The following is an 18,110-nucleotide window of genomic DNA, read 5'->3' as shown; positions in this document are numbered from 1 at the left end:
GAAAATCATAATAAATATAGAATAAAAAATGTATTGTTATATAAATATTACATTTATTTTCTGCTCTTATTTCTATTTTTACACAAAATCATGTCAGCAAACTAATCATAATAAAATTTACTAGAATTTTTTATATTTATATAATTTTAATTTTGTCAATAAAATTCATATATATATATATATATATATATACAATTTAATAAACAAGACTTATATAATTTTATAATAATATAAAATAGATTATCATGTTTAATTGCAGGAAAACCAGACACAATAATATAACTAAACAGACATGTTATAACTAAACAGACACGAAAAATTGCACTTGTAATTACAAAAAAAAAATTCATATTTATTTGTTATTTTATATATGACATACAAAAATTATAATATAATACAAAAATTAATATATTTATAATATATTTTATTAACATATAGAATTCAATAAAAAGAAATAGAATAATAACTTTATAAAATTAAAATCTAATATAAAATATGAATTAATGAATAAAATTATTTGAAATTACTAGAAGTATTGTAACTAGTGTCATTAAGTTTTATAACAATGAAAGATTATTATATACATTCGATAAACTCCAAAAAAACATGAAATAAAACAATTAAATAAAAACAGAATCATAAACACATATTAGAGATCATTCATAAATAATTGATAAATTATTATTATCAATAAAAGATTATATTGATTATATTTATTTTATAATTTCTTATATAATATAAATAGAAAAAAATTAGTATTTTTTTAATTAAATTTCCCTAATACTTTTCAAATTTATATTACTGATATATATATGCAAGAGTGAGATAGTCATTTATAGTTCATCGTAGAAAATGGCTTTACTCGCGAGAAACATCTGCAAAGTACTTTCACAGGTAATAAACATTTCATTAAAATATCATTTTTTTATTTTTAAAAAATTAATATAATTTTATAAATTACAATTACTTCAAAGTATCATTGAATTTTATTAATATTCAATAAAATGAATTATTAATGACTATTACAAGGACGTTACATTACATTATAATAATTTCTTTCAAAAATATATGAAAATCTTATTAAATAAAAAATATAGTTTCAAATATTAAATAATTACGTAGTTGCAAAATATTAAAATGAATAAATGTTCAAAATCAATTAAACAATCGATTTCAATAATCATGTTATTTAATCATTACGTTTACGTCTGTATAGATATAATCTTTTAGCGTAATATTTTTAATTTAATTATATACAAAAAATAAATGTTATTTATATTATATTACATTTAATTAATACTAACTATATTATATTATATTTATTTGCTTTATTTTTAAACTATTAATTAAAATATTTTATAGAGTACTCAGAAAGGAGCTGTCAGATCTTTACATGTAGGAACAGTACGTTTGCAAGAATCGGTAAATTATATATTAAATTATCATTCAAATATATAGAGAATTATATAATTTTCATAATATTTTTTTTTTTAGGTAATTGAACAAGAAGGAAAAGTAAAATGTACCCTTATACCAGGAGATGGTGTAGGACCAGAATTAGTAGTTTCTGTTCAAAATGTTTTCAAAGCTGCAAATGTACCTGTTGAATTTGAACCTTACTTTCTCTCAGAAGTAAATCCAACTTTAAGTGCACCACTTGAACAAGTATCTAATAGTATTGCAAGAAATCGAGTATGCTTAAAGGTAATTTTATATTCAATATTCAAATTTATTATATATTTATATATTTATTTTATATCAATATATTTATAGGGTATTTTGGCAACACCAGATCATTCTCATACTGGAGAGCTTCAAACTTTAAATATGAAATTACGTAAAAGTTTAGATTTATATTCAAATGTTGTTCATGTAAAATCTTTACCTGGTGTTAAATGTCGTCATAAAAATGTGGATTGTATTATCATTAGAGAACAAACAGAAGGAGAATATTCTGCATTAGAGCATGAATCTGTAAAAGGTGTAGTGGAATGTTTAAAAATAGTAACTGCAACTAAAAGTCAAAGAATTGCAAAATTTGCATTTGATTATGCAGTGAAACATAATCGTAAAAAAGTCACTTGTGTTCATAAAGCCAATATTATGAAACTTGGTGATGGTCTTTTTTTAAAATCATGCCAAGAAATTGCTAAAATGTATCCTAGGTAATTATAATTATTTTTTATTTCAGATAGATTACTTTTAATATTTAGAATTTACATTGAATTAAATCATTCTTTTATTTCAGAATTACATTTGAAACAATGATTGTAGACAATTGTACAATGCAAATGGTGTCCAATCCACATCAATTTGATGTAATGGTATTGCCAAATTTATATGGTAACATTTTGGACAATTTAGCATCTGGATTGGTTGGTGGTGCTGGTGTAGTTGCAGGTGCTAGTTATAGTCCTGAATGTGTTGTTTTTGAACCAGTAAGTTTTGAATATAATATATAAGATAAAATTTTCTATTTATTTACTATTGTTTATTATTTAGGGTGCAAGGCATACATATTCAGAAGCTGTTGGGAAAAATGTTGCAAATCCTACTGCTATGCTTTTATGTGCAGTGAAACTTTTACGTCATGTAAATTTAAAACGTTATTCTGAACAAATTAAAGATGCATTAAATCGTGTTCTAAATGATGGAAAAGTATTAACAAAAGATTTAGGTGGACAGAGTTCTACAACAGAATTTACAACTGCTGTAATACATTGTCTTCGTTAATTTTGTGTTTATATTAATTTTAAAAAAATTCATGTAAAATAGAATCATATAGAATAATAGTATTCGTTTCATGTGGTCAAGAATATTTAATATAACTGTGTTCAATTAGATAGTATTATTGCATTACAAATCTAATTTATCTGCTTTGAGCATTAGAATTTTATTTAGAAAAGAGTATATATTATAAATAAAAAAAGTCAACATTTTTTGTGTCAACATCATATTTATAACTATAGGGTTTGTATTATACAATTAAACAAACCAATTGTACAATAATATGAAGTTCAAATTGTATATTAATAAATTATACTACCTCATGTCGTTTTTATACATTCTATAACATAACCTTATTGCATTAGTATTATTTTATATAACAGTTTATAAAAAATATTGTAAAAATATTTAATCAAAATAACATTGAATGAATATAAGATAATATCGCACTTGAATATATTTTATATATTTTCATAAAAGTTTAAGAATTATTAGTGTTTGAAATTTTCATTTTACATTTATATATTTATCAGTATTAAAATCACATTCCGTTTTTGCATACAATAAAAATCGAAGTAAGAAATTGTCGTAAAAAAACTGTGCCCGATGGACACTGGAAACCATGCAATAGAATTTATTCACCAGGATATTGTAAAAAATCAACTTCAAGTCACGGCTTTAATACAGGTAAATATTTTAAATTACATTTTTTCATAAGAATTAGTATAACCTGAATCTTAACTTTCTTAACATCAAATGATATAAGTAATGTATATTAATTGATTATTGATAAATTTACTCTTATAATTATTAAATAATTATTAAATAAATTACAAGTATAATTTATTGATATAAATTTGATTCTGATATTATGATAATATCATGTTATATATGTTAAAGGTTAAAAAAAAATAATTAAATTTTTATTCTAAATTATTATAAAATTATAAAAGAATTTATAAAATAATATAAATTTTTTAGGATATTCAGCAATGTACTGGTCCTTTAGAATTGCTTAATGAATTAAATGCAGAAGGCAGAGCAAAAATAGCAATTTTAAAATCATCTATAGATAAATTAGCATCTATAGCAGAAAGAGAACTTTCAGAAAAAAAAAGAATAGAATTATTAACTGAAGTAGATGTTTATAAACAACAACTTAATACTTCTTTAGCTGCATTTCGTAAAGCTAATGTTGTTAGTGTCTGTGTAATAGATAAACTTGCTAAAGAAGAACTACTTTCTATGCCTGAAGAACAACAATCTGCTATTCGTAGAAGACATGACAAGAAAAGTCTAGCAAATACATCAAATCAACTCTCTGACAAACTTTTAAGTATATCTAGACACTTAGCTGAAACAACTCAAAAAAGCGCAGATACATTAGATACATTAAGTATGTAATTTCTTTTTTATAATATATTTTAAATTTTAAGATGTGATTTTTAATTTATTACTTTAAACTTTTTTAGTAATATCATCAGATAAAGTTATCAGTACTAAAGATGAATTAGAACATCAACAACAAGCTATAGTTCAATCTGGAAAACTTTTAGGCAAATATGGTAGAAGGGAAGTTACTGATAAAGCTTTAGTAGCATTGGCATTTATATTTTTTCTTGCCTGTGTTATTTATATCTTACAAAAGAGACTATTTTAAAAAGTATAATAATATCATATATCAAAAATTTTAAAATCACTTATAGATATGAAAATTGCATTTTAAAGAAAGAAGTGTCTTCTAAAACATAATTGAATTGTTAATAATTTTATATATAATATTATTTATTATTTAAATTTGACAAAAGACATGTTTTATAACTGTATTATTTTATTAATAATAAAAATATTTATGAAATAAAAAAATTTTCCAATTCCAATTATTCCAATACTTTATTAGCACTATTGAATAAATATAAACTGTGTTTGAGTTATACAATTTTATAATAAAAAATATATCATACAAATATAAAATTGTTATTATTAAAATGGTAGAATTATGAATCTAATTAATGAACATTATTATTAATTAATTATTATTTAATGAACATTAATCATTATAATTATTATATATTATATTATATGTATATAATTGTGTTAACTTTTATAATTATTTTATTCATAAAATTTTAAATTTTTCCTCAAATATAATTATTTTTTTTATCATTATTCTCATCAACATCCATCTTTTTAAAAAATTCATGTTTTTGATTATTTATTGAATAATTTACTTATATCCAGCAGAATTTTTTGAACTTTTAATGTCTATTAGTAATTAAATCAGTTTATTAGAAATCAAAATATATTCATTAAGAATATCCGAACTAACAATACCATTTTTATCAAAAGCATTGAAAACAATTTGAATATACTTTGCTGGATTTCTTAATGAAAATTTTATATAAACTGATTTTAAATCATTCATGAATATAATCTTTTTCTAACAATATTATTCAAAAATTTCATATAATTTTTGTATCTCATTCTTTGAAAATTCTATTTGACATGTACTATCAAAAAAATAAATTGCTTCGGAAATATGTATAGTCATTGTTTTTCATCATTGCATATTTTTTATAAAATTTTAATGAGGAATATTTATTGAAATTTCTAAAAATATTAAAAACAATCTTGTATAATTTTTCTAATTTATAAAAAATAATTAATGATATCAAATCTTTTAATATCAAAATTTAAAAAGTTTAACGATATGATATAGGAAATTTAAATATTTTGCAATACAATGTTTTTGAAACAATATTAATTTATTGTTACACTTTTCTTACTATAAATTATTTTTTTTATCTAAATTTTTATTGATATATCAGTTTTTTAGGGATATTTTTGGGATATTTATTGGGAATATATGGGATATTTTCAGGAATCTCCATTTTATGAATGTTCCAATATTTTTGGAATCTCCTGTATATTATATTTGTATTTTTTTGCATTAAAATTTTGAATTTAAATATTAATTTAATTATATTTACGGAATAAGCATAATTATTATATAATTAAAATTTATATAATTTGTATTTGTATTATCAGTATAATTATGCTCAAAAATTTGAATTAAAAAAATAATATTCATTTTTCATCTTAAATAAAACAAAAAAATAATTTAATAAAAAGAAATGCATACATATAAATTATTGATTATACAAATCACATCATATTTTTTCATCGAATATCTTATATATAAAAGCTATTTATTCATGTGTCTCATACACGTGTTTCATAAAGAATATTAACAGACCAATATACATAAAATATATCTTATTTCATTCATTTATTTCACTTTATCTATTTAAAATTTTTATTTATTAGAAAAAATAAAATTCTAATTACTAGAAAAAAGGAAAATGTATTATATATATGCATCATTTTTCGCGTGATAATTAAATATGAGTAAATTAGATAATGTGAAAATAAGAATTTAATTTAATATGATCTATATTCGCTCGGTCTAAATTCAAAAATCAATAATAATTGCAAAAGTTGATTACATTTTAAGATAAACAAATCACTTGCAAATTTTTTAATGCAAAATTATTAAATGTCTTTACATACTTTTTTTAGTAAAAATAATTATAATTAATAATTAATAATTCAATAGGTTAGAAAAAAAATATATGTTATGGTAATATAATATATGGTAATATATATAATAATTATGCTCAAGTAATAGCTAATCATGATCAAACTTAATAAAAATGATTACATATAATATATATTTTTCTGCTATTTAAATAATATGCATTTCTCATTAATCATAATCAAAATGTATTTCGATTTTCTATTATATATAACTAAAATATTTTTTCTTGAAAACTTTTTAATATTTATTGTTTTTCTTAAATACAGATTGAAATAATTATATAAATATATATTATATATATTACGAAAAAAGATTTATATATCGGTATTATATTAAAAATGATAACCTTGACATAATGATCTCAAATGTAGGACAGTTTACAATCAACTTAAAATTATTATTATTAATCTGTAATATAATTTAATTGACTTTCATGGATGGGTCAATGATAATAATAATTTTATAATATCTCTATGAAATAATTGCATTCAAATCGGAAGAAATAAATGAACAAAAAGGCAAAATCAATTTATTAAATTTAATGATTTTTTTACAATAGTAATTTAATACAAAGCATTTTTAATTATAATTAAGATTTAGAAATCTGGAATGCAATTGGTGTACATCGACATTCCAATAAATGAATATATCTATAATTAAATAGTTATTTTTTTACTACGTGTTCTATTGTGATAAATTTTATACGCATGTAGAATATACAAAAAGATTATGTGTCATGAATGCAAAATTTATTTAATTTGCCAAACAATAAATAGATATCTAAAATCTTTCTCAAAATCAATGTGACAGAAAAATATCACATTGCGCTATGTTTCTTTATCGTTTTATAAAATATATCACAATAAAAACTTATTTTCATATATGCTTTTTAATATAAAAAAAAATTATATGTTAATAGATAAAATTGTATATTAATTTGATTATTATTTTTTTTAACTATGATAACTTAATTATTCTCTTTCATAATTTTTAGGTTTCATAATCGGAAAAATATGAAAGAATTAAAGATAAATGTAAAAGTGTTTATAAATCCAATCATTATATTTTTTTTAATCAGTAGGATAGAGTTGATATATAAAACAGTAGTAAGCATTTAGTATCATTTCATTGCGAAAGTATACTTGTTACCGCGAGTTACCAGTTTAAACTCTTTTATAAATCGAAAAAAAAAAAAATATAAATAATCGGATGTTTGCATAAAAGATTTTTATCGATTATATTTGAATAATAAATAAAAATTAAAAGAAAAAAAGTATTAGTTTAATCAGTTTATTCAAAAAGTGTGAAGTTTAAAAATAAAAATACAAGACAATCATATAAATATATAATAGGTAATTATTTATCATTTAACTTGATAGCATACAAATTTGTAAATGTTATCTATAGTGTTTCTATAAATAAATATGCATTTGCATATTCAATTATTTTTATATGTTTTTTCCAGATATTTATTAATTTTTAAAGTGAAAAAATTGAAATTAGCAAAATGAAAACTTTGTTTTTATTTTTATTGTTTATCATCAGTGGATATGGAGCTCCTTGGTTTGAAATTATTTTTGGCAAACAACAAGACTATATTTATCAACCATTGAGTTATAAAAATCAACAATCAAGGCGACAACAAGGAAAAAGAGGAGAAGAAAGATGGAAAGAAATTTGTAGAACGATAAATCCTGATCCTTATGCTTTTCCAGACCGAATACCTTATCCTTCTGTACCAATTTGTCCTTAAATAATTAAATTATTTAATAATTATTTAAATATGCGTTAAAAATATGAATTTATTGTAACAATATCAGAGAATACACAAAGATATTCACTGGTTATGAGTATTTCAGTCAGTATATAAGTTTACTATGTAATCAATAACATAAAAGTACGCAGTCATATATACCTATCAATATAAATTATGTATCAAGGGATAAATTTGTTAATGATGTCTTTGTACATTAATATAATATGTTTTCTTTTGTATTATGTCACTTAATTAATCGTTGCTATTATATTATTTAAAGCTAAATATTATTAATTTATCTTAATTTATTATAATACATCAAGCTCTTTCATCTTTTTCTTTTTTTTTTTTTTTTATGTAGAAAAATAAATCATTTATATTACCCAAAAATCACTCTATTAAAGTAACTTAAGTTTTATACTCTAAAAAATGCATTGTATACAATAGTTACGACTATAAATGATCTTATTTACTATTCATCTATATATTACATATTATGTACAAATAAAAATCACAGAATTACTGCAGCACATGAGTTCAATCATAAAAATCTTGATGTTCGATTAGATTGTTTTCTCCAGAAAAAATATATATTAGAAAAATTTGTACATTACATACAGTCTTGGAACATGACATGATGAAAGAGAAAACAATCATTTCCAAACTTGTATTAATCCATCTGTACTACCAGTTAGGATACAAGTATTTGACATAGATACCGCGGAAATTGTATCATGATGTCCAGATGGCGGAGTTTCTGGACCTTGACCACCTTCTTCAGAATTTCTCGTTCTAATGCTATTATTTCCTCCAGATGATGGAATAGGACCACCTCCAGCTAAAACTTCTTGTACTACATTAGTCCCATCAATTAAACGTTGTCTGTAATTAAAAATTTTTTTAAATCATATTATATAATCATGTATCTTTTTTAATCATATTATATATAATATAAACTATTAATTTATATTATTTTTATTATGAATACTAACTCATATGCTAATGAATTTGGAGGAGTAACATCAACAGCAGCAGGCAATGCAACATATGATTCATTGGGCGCATTTAAATCCCAAAAACGTAATCTCATATCAGTACCACCAGCTAATAAAAAACCTGAACGATCAATGCATCCAGAATACATTGCACATACACTATGACCACCTTGTGAATGACTAAGAGGAGGTGCACTTGATGCCCAAAGTACCATTTGTCGAAAATCAGTTTCAAGATTCCACATTGAAATTTCGTTATTTCCTTGCACAGCCGAAATAATCCATGAATGTTCAGTAGGATGAGTAATTACTTTTCTTACTCTTGCACCTAAAATTGAAAATGTTTTATAAAATTTAAAAATTATTTCTTATTTTATATGAATTTAAAATAGTTGTAAATTTACTTGTAGGATGTTTAATACTAGTTATTGGTAATTGAAATCGTAAGTCCCAGCATGTATGGACTCCGGAACTAGTACCAAGAGTTAACCATTGTTGATAATTATTTACGCAAAATGAAGTAATTACTCCGTGTTTTAAATCATTCTCTAAACGCCACGTTGTACCAGGACATCTTAAATCCCATCCTACTAATGCACCATATAATGATGCATATACAAGAACTGATTGTGAACCCGAATCTAAATATTGTAAATCAACTGCACATCCTTCTTCCTAAGTATAATAATCCAGAATTATATTAATTTATCAATATTAAAAAATTAATTACATTTTAATAAAATTTATACAATTAATTACTTGAAGATCTAATTGTCTGGTACCAATGACACTCATTTTACTAGAATTTGATTCGATTCGTAAAACAAATACTGTTCCTGATTGACTAGCAGAACTTGCTAATGATTGTCCTTGATCACATATAGTTAAACCAACCAAAGGACCACCTCTGTGTATATAAGTTTGTCTAATGAAATTAAAAAATAATATAAAAATATTATATATTAGAAATATATACAAAAACATATTACATATGGAATATATTATATAAAATATCTACCTAGAGCGATTAGCAATGTTTCGACCTTCCATTTTACTTGCATCCCATATTTTTATACATCCATCTGCAGAACTACTGGCAAATAAACTAGTATCTGATATAGAAACTAGTCTATTTACTGCAGCTCTATGTTCATGAAGATGTGCAACTGGTACTCCTCGAGGTCTCCATCCATTTGGTAATAATCTTGAACCTTTTTTAATTAAAAACATTTATTATATCAATATTAAATATAAAATATATATCAACATAATATAAAAAATATATATTAATTACCAGCTTGCCATGCAATATTATCAGCCCAATGTTGTGCTCTTAATGCAGCAGCATGTTGTTCTTGCTTTCTGTATGTCAATTGTCTTACTTCTAATCTACAAGGTGCACATCTATCTACAAAATTACATAAAAATTTTTGTATATGCAATATTTTAATATTTAAAATATTTTTAAAACACATACATTGAATATATGAACGTTCATGAAGAGAATGATCATTTATGCTATTTATGTCAGACAAACTATGTTGTGGTGATAAATGAATGTCTCCTCCATGTAAACTTTGACTAGGACTTCCATTACTTCCCGTCATATCTGACATTTTAACAGTATGCTATATTATAAAAAAATTAATTATAATTCTATAAAAATTCACATAAATGTAGCTCATATATTTTTAATTACTTGAATATTATCTTGAGCTGCAAACATTGTACGCCATTCTTGATTCATTGTTGCATATGTGCCAACACTATCTGATGTTCTACGATCTAATCGTTTAAATGGTGGAAGACCTAAATCGGATTTTGTATCGGGATATAATATTATTATATGATGTCTTATCTTGTCTTTCATAGTATTTAATTCTAACTTTCCTTCCATTGATTTAGTTGTACTCAGCTTCGCATCTACCGAATTTCGATATTTATTAATTTTCATTAAATGTGGCTTCATTGTTATTAATTGATCTTCAACAATTTCAGTCATTGATTCTGAACTTAATCGTCTGAAAAGCTAAAAACTTTGTTTAAATTTCTCGAAAAAAATAAAATATGCTTATGAATAAAATTTACAATTTACATTTCGTAATGAATTATTTGTTTCACTATATTGTGGAACCATTCCTGGTAATGTTTTCGTTCGTGCAACTTGTCTCTGTTCAAGACTTTGAAATAATTCTTCTATATCATTATATTTTACAACAGAGTCATAAACAATTCTTGGGATAGGAGGTACTAAAGCCTCTAATAATAAAATTTCTTTTTCTATTTGAATTAATGGATGTTTTAAATATGGTTGTATCATTGATTGAACTTTGCATTGAACATCTACTAAATTAAGTGTTCGTGCTGCTGCAGATATAAATCCAACAGTTGCATGTCTTATCCATAAATTTGGATGTACCTATGGAATATTTTAAATTCGTAATACTTTATATTAACAATTACAATTCTTAGTAATTAATCTTGCTAATGACTTTGATACATTATATCTTTGATATATATGTTATTAAAAACATTATTCTGAATAATTTTTCTTTATAACTTAATTAGTAATTTCTTACAATTTTCAAGATAAAAAAAAATGGTTATTATTGAATTTCGCAATTAAATATAATATAATATAATATAATATCAATATCAAAATCATTGGCATGCTATTTCTAAAATAAATTTTTAATAATTAATATTATTAAATTTTAACTTACTAAAAAAACCATAGTTTCATATAAAAGTTGATAAAGAGCAGATTTATGTAAAAGACCTAATTCTGTGAGAGTTGCCATTGCATTAATAGCTTTTGTTGTTACAAATTCTTCAGGATCTGCTAGTCCTTGCTGAAGAAGAGGCATTAAAATAGGACTACTATGCCAACCAACATAAGCAGCTACACCAACAATACATTCAAAAAAAGAACCTCTTAACTCTTTATCTTCTTTATCATTTAAAAAAGTAATAATATGGCTCAGCAAAATATCATTGGCCTTTTGTTTTCCAAAAAATACACATAATTTATTAATTCCACTTTCTATTAATGTTTGTTTTACCAAATTCTGAGGATCTGTTAATAACATGGATACAGATTGTTGCACCTAATAATATTAAATATTTTAATATAAAATTTTAATGAGTAATTAATAAGTATTAATAAGTATTAATAAAATAAAATAAAATATAATATTTTATATATATATATATATAAATATTATAATAAAAAATTAATTACCATTTCATGCAAAGTTTGAAGTTCACTATCATAACTTGGTTTTGGACCTTCTTTGTTACCTAAGTTAGATAAATGAGCATTCTCTAAATACCTTAATGCAATATGTGCTAAATGTGCAATATTTTCTGCATAAGCAGTTCTGACAATTACAGCTTCATCTTGTGTGATATGTGCTAAACCAGGTAAAATGTATTCTGGGAAAATGTTAACATCTGATGGTGGAATTGATTTTACAAGATGCAAACATTTTGTCAAAGTATGTATAGCTGATACTCGTACTCTTGGAGCAGGATCATGAACTAAATGAAACTATACATATGATGAACATTAGATAAACTTTTTTGTTATTAATATTGAAATTATTAATTTAATATAATACTTATAAAATACTTACAATATAAGGCAAAATTCTATCCAATATTGTTTCATCTGATGTATTTTCAGCAAGTTCAAGTAATATTTCTAAACTTTGTAATTTAGATTGAGAATGATGCAAACCTCTTATACATGAAGTAACAAGTTGAGTAATAATAACTAATCCTTCAACAGGTTCTGAAGATAAAGCTTTCTTTTCATTTTTTAAATCCATTTTTTGATTTTGATTTTCAATTAATTTAATTTCTGATTGCTGATTTCTTTGATTTTCACATTTAAAATCTTCTTTTGAAACAGTTTTTGAATCAGTTTGATTCATATCAGTTTTGTCAAAACTTTGATCACTATCAACTTCTACAATAGTATTATCTTCACTGTGACCAGAATCATCTTTAGTTGATTCTATATTTTTTTCAAATTGATCAATCTTAACCTCCATATTTCTTATATCAGCTTTTACTTTTTTATTTTCTTCTGCTTTTAAAATATTAATAATATTACCAATATCTTTTTTAAGTCTATTTATTTTTTCATCAGGAGATAAAATTGGGGCAGCAGAGAAAATAAGCATATATGGTTGCAGAAATAAATAAAAATATTCTGGAAATACTGTTCCACGAGCTTGAGCTAGATAAATTTCAGCACTTTTTCTATTTGCTGGATTTCTTTCTAGCATAGATGCAAGGAGTTCGCGTATTCCAGGATCTTCTATTGTATCCAAATGCTTACTCACTGAATATTCATTGTTTCTATATGCTTGATATATCATAATAACACAATTCTTTAATATAATACAATAATATTATATACAATTTATACATACCTAATAATTGAGAAAAATCAAATGGTGAATGTCCTTCATTATATAATTCTGTTAATGCACAGCCTGCAGAAAAAATATCCATCATTGGATGTAAATCACCTGTCTTTAATTCTTGTTCTGATAACAATAATGTATTGTTTAACTCTGAAGATAATGTTTTCACAAATCGTTCTGGAGCTATATAACATGTTCTGAAATAATAATTGAATTTATCACAATAAATTAAAGATAATAATTATCAAAAAAAAAAAAAAAATATTATTTGCACATGTACCTTCTCCTAGAAGTATCAAAAAAATATGAAAAATCTGCAGGATTATCTTCAGGTAAATAAGTTGGTTTAAAACTTGCAAAATCTGTGAGTAAAATCCAGTTCCAACTAGTTATCATAATGTTTTCTAGTTTGATATCACCATGACAAACTCCAAACTATATATTAAAAAATATTTTAAATTTGTTATTATACATTTTATAAAGGAAGTACATTTATATTTATATACATATATATTTATATTTACAGGATTGTATTTATATTCATTATTTAATAGAAAAATTTTAACATATTTAATTAATTAAAAATTATTTCATAATATCTGAAATTGTTTAACTTGATTAATTTCAAAACTTTTATAAATATTAGTTTACCTTATGAGCTTGATGTAAAGCATACAAAATTTGAAAGGTAATCCACTTCTTTTCTATACTTGTTAAAAATGGCCTAGTACTAATTCTATCATAAAGAGAATATTTCACATATTCTCTCATTATTGATCCTGATTTTTCTGTGAGCTTATACAAACAATTATTTATAATTATAAATAATAAAAATTATTATAATTTACATAACATAAATATTATAATATAAATATCATATAAATATACTTACAATCATTCTTTGAAAAGGTAGACAATTTACAGCAGATGCTAATTTAGATCTAATTTCTTCAAGTTTTTCTTTATAAGTAGACAATGGAAGTGTTGGATCATGAATAGCAAAAACTTTAATTACTATAAGACCTTCTTGACTTCTGGCACGAGCCACTTTAAAAAATCTAGTACTTCCTAAGCTATATGCACAAATAATTATAAGAAAACAAAAATATATAATTATTCCTTATACATATTATATGTGATATAATTTTGATTTATATGAAATATATCATAATATAATTTTTTTTTTTTTATTAAGAGATCTTATCAAAATATTTTAATTCATATTAAATATGTTATCAAACATAGATTGATGAAAAATTGAAGAATATGTTGAGTTTATCACTTTTATAATTATTCATATTAAGTCAAAATACTTACTTTATGTCGAATAATAAATCACTATGATCCGTCAAATAATGTTCTACTGGAAATATTTGACTAGGCGCAATACCGACTAATTGATTTCCCATTTTGTAAATCGATGTTTAATTGAAACTGATATATTTGCAAGCAGCATCCATTTTGTGCCAACTTCATGTGTTACGTAGTATATATATGTAATATGGTATGCAAAGTAATTATATATACAATATGGTCATTTATAAATTGTGTTTCTTAAATATAACGTTTTAAATATCTCTTTTTTAAATTAAAAACTAATTATAATTTCATTATATCAAATATTGTATAATTATATTTGCTATCAAATACCAAGAAAAGAAAAATATAATTAATTTATTTCTAATAAGATTGGTAGTAATATTAGATTACAATTTACTTATATTCCTAGTGAAAAATCTATACTATTAATTTGATTAATACTTTATCAAATTATATTATATTAGTCATCATATATTAACAAAAAAAAATGGAACATGTAAAAATACAAAATAAAATGAAATTCATTAATCATTTTAAATGATTAAAAATTTTTTATCTATATATCCATGATATTATTTAATAATTAGAATCTAAAAATATTAAATAATTTTAACTAGAAATTCATGCTATTAAAAGTTATATCATAAATGATTATGGTTTAAAAATATATATTAATTTTATATTAATTTTATATTGTATTAATTTTGTATACAATCACTAAAATTGCCAGCATGTTGGACAAAATGGCTGACAGTGACACATGATGTAAGTAACTATATAGACAGTCTTAAGAAAGTACTAGAGAGTAATGTTATGCTATACGAAAGATTTTTAAATTGTGTTGACTTTATTAACTTTTGTGATTGAATTGAATATAATTTAATATCATTATTTTCAATCGTAGAAAGCATATTAAATAACTTTCAATGCGATCGATATTTCAGATCATAAGATGCTAATTCCGTCAAATATCAGATCTATTCTCATTTGTGATATGTATAGAGAAATCACTATTTATTATATTTATTATATAGTTTAAAAATAAAAATTATTGACTTTTTTGTTAACAAACAATTTATTTTATTGTCGATAATATAAAAAACTTCCGTATATTGAAAAGATGGTGCCACTAATCAAAGACCATTAATAAGTTCAATTTGTTGTCGATAACAGTATATCACAAGTTTGAATATTTTTTAAAGAAACGATAATGCTGATTAAGTGTTGAAAAAAAAGATTACAAATTTTTTTTAATTTATATTTCTTTATAATTTATTTTTGTATTTATATCTATAACATATGTATATTTTATATATATTGCTATATATAAATTGGTTTTTCTATTTTATATATATACATATATATATATATTTATTTATATTTTATGTAAATATATTGTATTTATATTTATTTAAATTTTTATATTTTCATACATATATATGCTTAATTTCAAAAAACATGATAATTTAAAAAAAATGATTATATAAATAAGCAAATATTTATTATTTTTTTTCTTATTATATAAACTATACATTCATAATATCATTTATCACAATCTTCAAATAAAATTATTTATGATTTTGACATTACAATTTTCGAAACGCAAATGTCTTTTTGAGTTATATTAGCTTATACGATATCACAGTTAATATATCACAGATTTAACATCTTATGTTTGCTGTCTGGTGCCTGTTATGTTTTATAGATCTCACGAAGCAATGAAAAAATTTTTTAATTGTACATGCTTTGCTATCGTGTATCATTATATACTAAAAATTAATGAAATTATTTGAATTGCGTTTAAAACATTAAAAACTAGAAAAAAAAAGGATAAATTAAAGAATAAAAAATAAAAAAAATATAACTTAAATAATAATATAATATTGATTTTTGATTTTTTAAATGTATGTGTTAATATACGTAAATCTTACAATGTAAAAATTTTTAAAAACTTAAAACTTAGTTTATGAGAAAAAACAAATGTAAATAAAGAAAATAAAAGGTAATTAAAATGTTATTATATATATAACATATTGTTTTTAACAATAAAAATATTAAATTCTCTTTATTATGGAAGATAATCGAAAAAATTTTATATAAAAAAAAATAATTTCATTTAAACATTGATAATAGGATAATAGGATAATTCAATAAATTAATGAATTTCTATAATTTTAAATTTCTATTTTTATTGTCGATAATCGTTGAACATAGCAGTGTCTACAAAGAGAGCAACTCCATGACAGTGTCTATTATAACCATACTGTCGATGGATAGCTCTCTTTATAGCGCGCGCCTTTCGTCGTTGTTCTTCATTTGAAGTTTTGCCTTGTTGCATCTAATATCCTAAAAACTTTAAATTTTATAAGCAATATATATTTAATATATATAACATTGTAACAAATAATGAAATTGCATAATGAATTTCAAAAAATAAACCGTAGATAAACATCTTGTTAAAATATAAAATTTTAATATTACTCATATAAAAGAAATTTGATTTATGTAGCTACTTATATTGAATGTTAACAGAAGAGATCCGGATATGCAAAAGAAAATGCTAAGAGATAGAAAGTATCGCTGTGATGGAATATAATATGAGTATAGTAGCTTTGCTTGTTATCAGGGAGGTGTGAGCAACTTCTTCCTCTTTAGCGTTGCCACCTGATTGCGCGGTAAACATAACCTCCGTGCGTTAGCTCGTGCCATGAGTTGTTAACACTTCCTTTTCTTCTTCATTCTGATGCGTACATTCGAATGTAGTCTAGAAATACATTAAACTGCAAATCAAGATTTAATCGAACGATTATGCAGTTTAAAGATTACGATATAACTTAGTAATAAATTTTAATGTCAAAACATATGATACGAAGAGTCAAACTTTGAATTGATCGATAATTCTATCAATCCGAGATAAGTTTAAATAATTCATTGTACTGATAATTGTTATCAGATATCACATAATGGAAATTTATAATTATTTTATAATTTTAAAAATATTCTTTAATTTAAAGAATTTAAAAAGGACTAATAAATGCTTAAGTATCAGATAAAAATTGAAAATATATAAGATTATAATATGATTTAAATTATTGTAGATTATTAATATTGTAGTAATAAGATAATGTTTGTAATTACATGTCTTATTATAATTCACAAATAATAATTTCTAAATAGAATAAAATAAATAAAAATAAAAAATTTAAGATATAATCAAGATAGATTATAGTATTTTTATTTATTCATTTATTTAGATGATATTTTTCTAACTTTAAGAAACT

The 18,110-nt window shown here is 22.4% G+C and overlaps 3 protein-coding genes and 1 long non-coding RNA gene across 5 annotated transcripts in view; 2 read left to right on the top strand and 2 right to left on the bottom strand.

Annotated features, from left to right (window-relative positions):
- Window positions 1-16,079, bottom strand: part of LOC116186518 — a 21,602-nt gene extending 5,523 nt beyond the window's left edge. Inside the window, exon 1 of the long non-coding RNA XR_004151521.1 lies at window positions 15,902-16,079. This is a non-coding gene — a long non-coding RNA (uncharacterized LOC116186518). The remainder of the gene's footprint in view (window positions 1-15,901) is intronic.
- On the top strand, window positions 771-3,050 carry LOC102680960 (isocitrate dehydrogenase [NAD] subunit beta, mitochondrial). The gene is made up of 6 exons (XM_006623131.2): window positions 771-894; window positions 1,363-1,422; window positions 1,495-1,704; window positions 1,774-2,165; window positions 2,249-2,438; window positions 2,503-3,050. The coding sequence occupies exons 1-6, from the start codon at window positions 853-855 to the stop codon at window positions 2,731-2,733; spliced, it is 1,125 nt and encodes a 374-aa protein (XP_006623194.1). The 5' UTR covers window positions 771-852; the 3' UTR covers window positions 2,734-3,050.
- LOC102681097 (vesicle transport protein SEC20) lies at window positions 3,231-8,320 on the top strand. Of its 2 annotated transcripts, XM_006623133.2 has the most exons (4): window positions 3,231-3,414; window positions 3,709-4,123; window positions 4,200-4,283; window positions 7,791-8,320. In XM_006623133.2, the coding sequence occupies exons 1-4, from the start codon at window positions 3,334-3,336 to the stop codon at window positions 7,799-7,801; spliced, it is 591 nt and encodes a 196-aa protein (XP_006623196.1). In that variant the 5' UTR covers window positions 3,231-3,333; the 3' UTR covers window positions 7,802-8,320. The 2 variants fall into 2 exon arrangements, with proteins under 2 accessions (XP_006623196.1, XP_006623195.1); XM_006623132.2 differs by lacking the exon at window positions 7,791-8,320 and having other exon boundaries at window positions 4,200-4,561.
- Window positions 8,439-15,000, bottom strand: LOC102681304 (phosphoinositide 3-kinase regulatory subunit 4). Its single transcript, XM_006623134.2, has 17 exons — window positions 14,827-15,000; window positions 14,402-14,582; window positions 14,161-14,304; window positions 13,790-13,944; window positions 13,516-13,706; window positions 12,712-13,448; window positions 12,318-12,626; window positions 11,800-12,183; window positions 11,172-11,495; window positions 10,776-11,105; window positions 10,554-10,704; window positions 10,371-10,484; window positions 10,095-10,287; window positions 9,836-10,001; window positions 9,481-9,751; window positions 9,074-9,404; window positions 8,439-8,963 (listed from the first exon to the last, which is right to left on the bottom strand). Exons 1-17 carry the CDS (start codon window positions 14,916-14,918, stop codon window positions 8,735-8,737), a joined length of 4,302 nt encoding a protein of 1,433 aa, XP_006623197.1. The 5' UTR covers window positions 14,919-15,000; the 3' UTR covers window positions 8,439-8,734.
- Window positions 16,080-18,110: the final 2,031 nt, after the last annotated feature.

Source organism: Apis dorsata, unplaced genomic scaffold (assembly GCF_000469605.1).
Source record: "Apis dorsata unplaced genomic scaffold, Apis dorsata 1.3 scaffold_815, whole genome shotgun sequence".
NCBI classification, from domain to species: Eukaryota; Metazoa; Arthropoda; class Insecta; order Hymenoptera; family Apidae; genus Apis; species Apis dorsata.
The sequence above is the reverse complement of the archived record's forward strand: the minus strand, read 5'-3'. Positions and strand labels throughout refer to the sequence as shown.

Coding starts and splice junctions, on each gene's coding strand:
- LOC102680960 (XM_006623131.2), top strand. CDS start 853: ATGGCTTTACTCGCGAGAAACATCTGCAAAGTACTTTCACAG. Junction 895..1,362: donor TCTGCAAAGTACTTTCACAG/GTAATAAACATT, acceptor AATATTTTATAG/AGTACTCAGAAAGGAGCTGT. Junction 2,439..2,502: donor AATGTGTTGTTTTTGAACCA/GTAAGTTTTGAA, acceptor TTTATTATTTAG/GGTGCAAGGCATACATATTC.
- LOC102681097 (XM_006623132.2), top strand. CDS start 3,334: ATGGACACTGGAAACCATGCAATAGAATTTATTCACCAGGATATTGTA. Junction 3,415..3,708: donor AAGTCACGGCTTTAATACAG/GTAAATATTTTA, acceptor TAAATTTTTTAG/GATATTCAGCAATGTACTGG. Junction 4,124..4,199: donor AGATACATTAGATACATTAA/GTATGTAATTTC, acceptor AAACTTTTTTAG/TAATATCATCAGATAAAGTT.
- LOC102681304 (XM_006623134.2), bottom strand. CDS start 14,918: ATGGGAAATCAATTAGTCGGTATTGCGCCTAGTCAAATATTTCCAGTA. Junction 13,707..13,789: donor TTTGATACTTCTAGGAGAAG/GTACATGTGCAA, acceptor TTATTATTTCAG/AACATGTTATATAGCTCCAG. Junction 11,496..11,799: donor ATGAAACTATGGTTTTTTTA/GTAAGTTAAAAT, acceptor AATATTCCATAG/GTACATCCAAATTTATGGAT.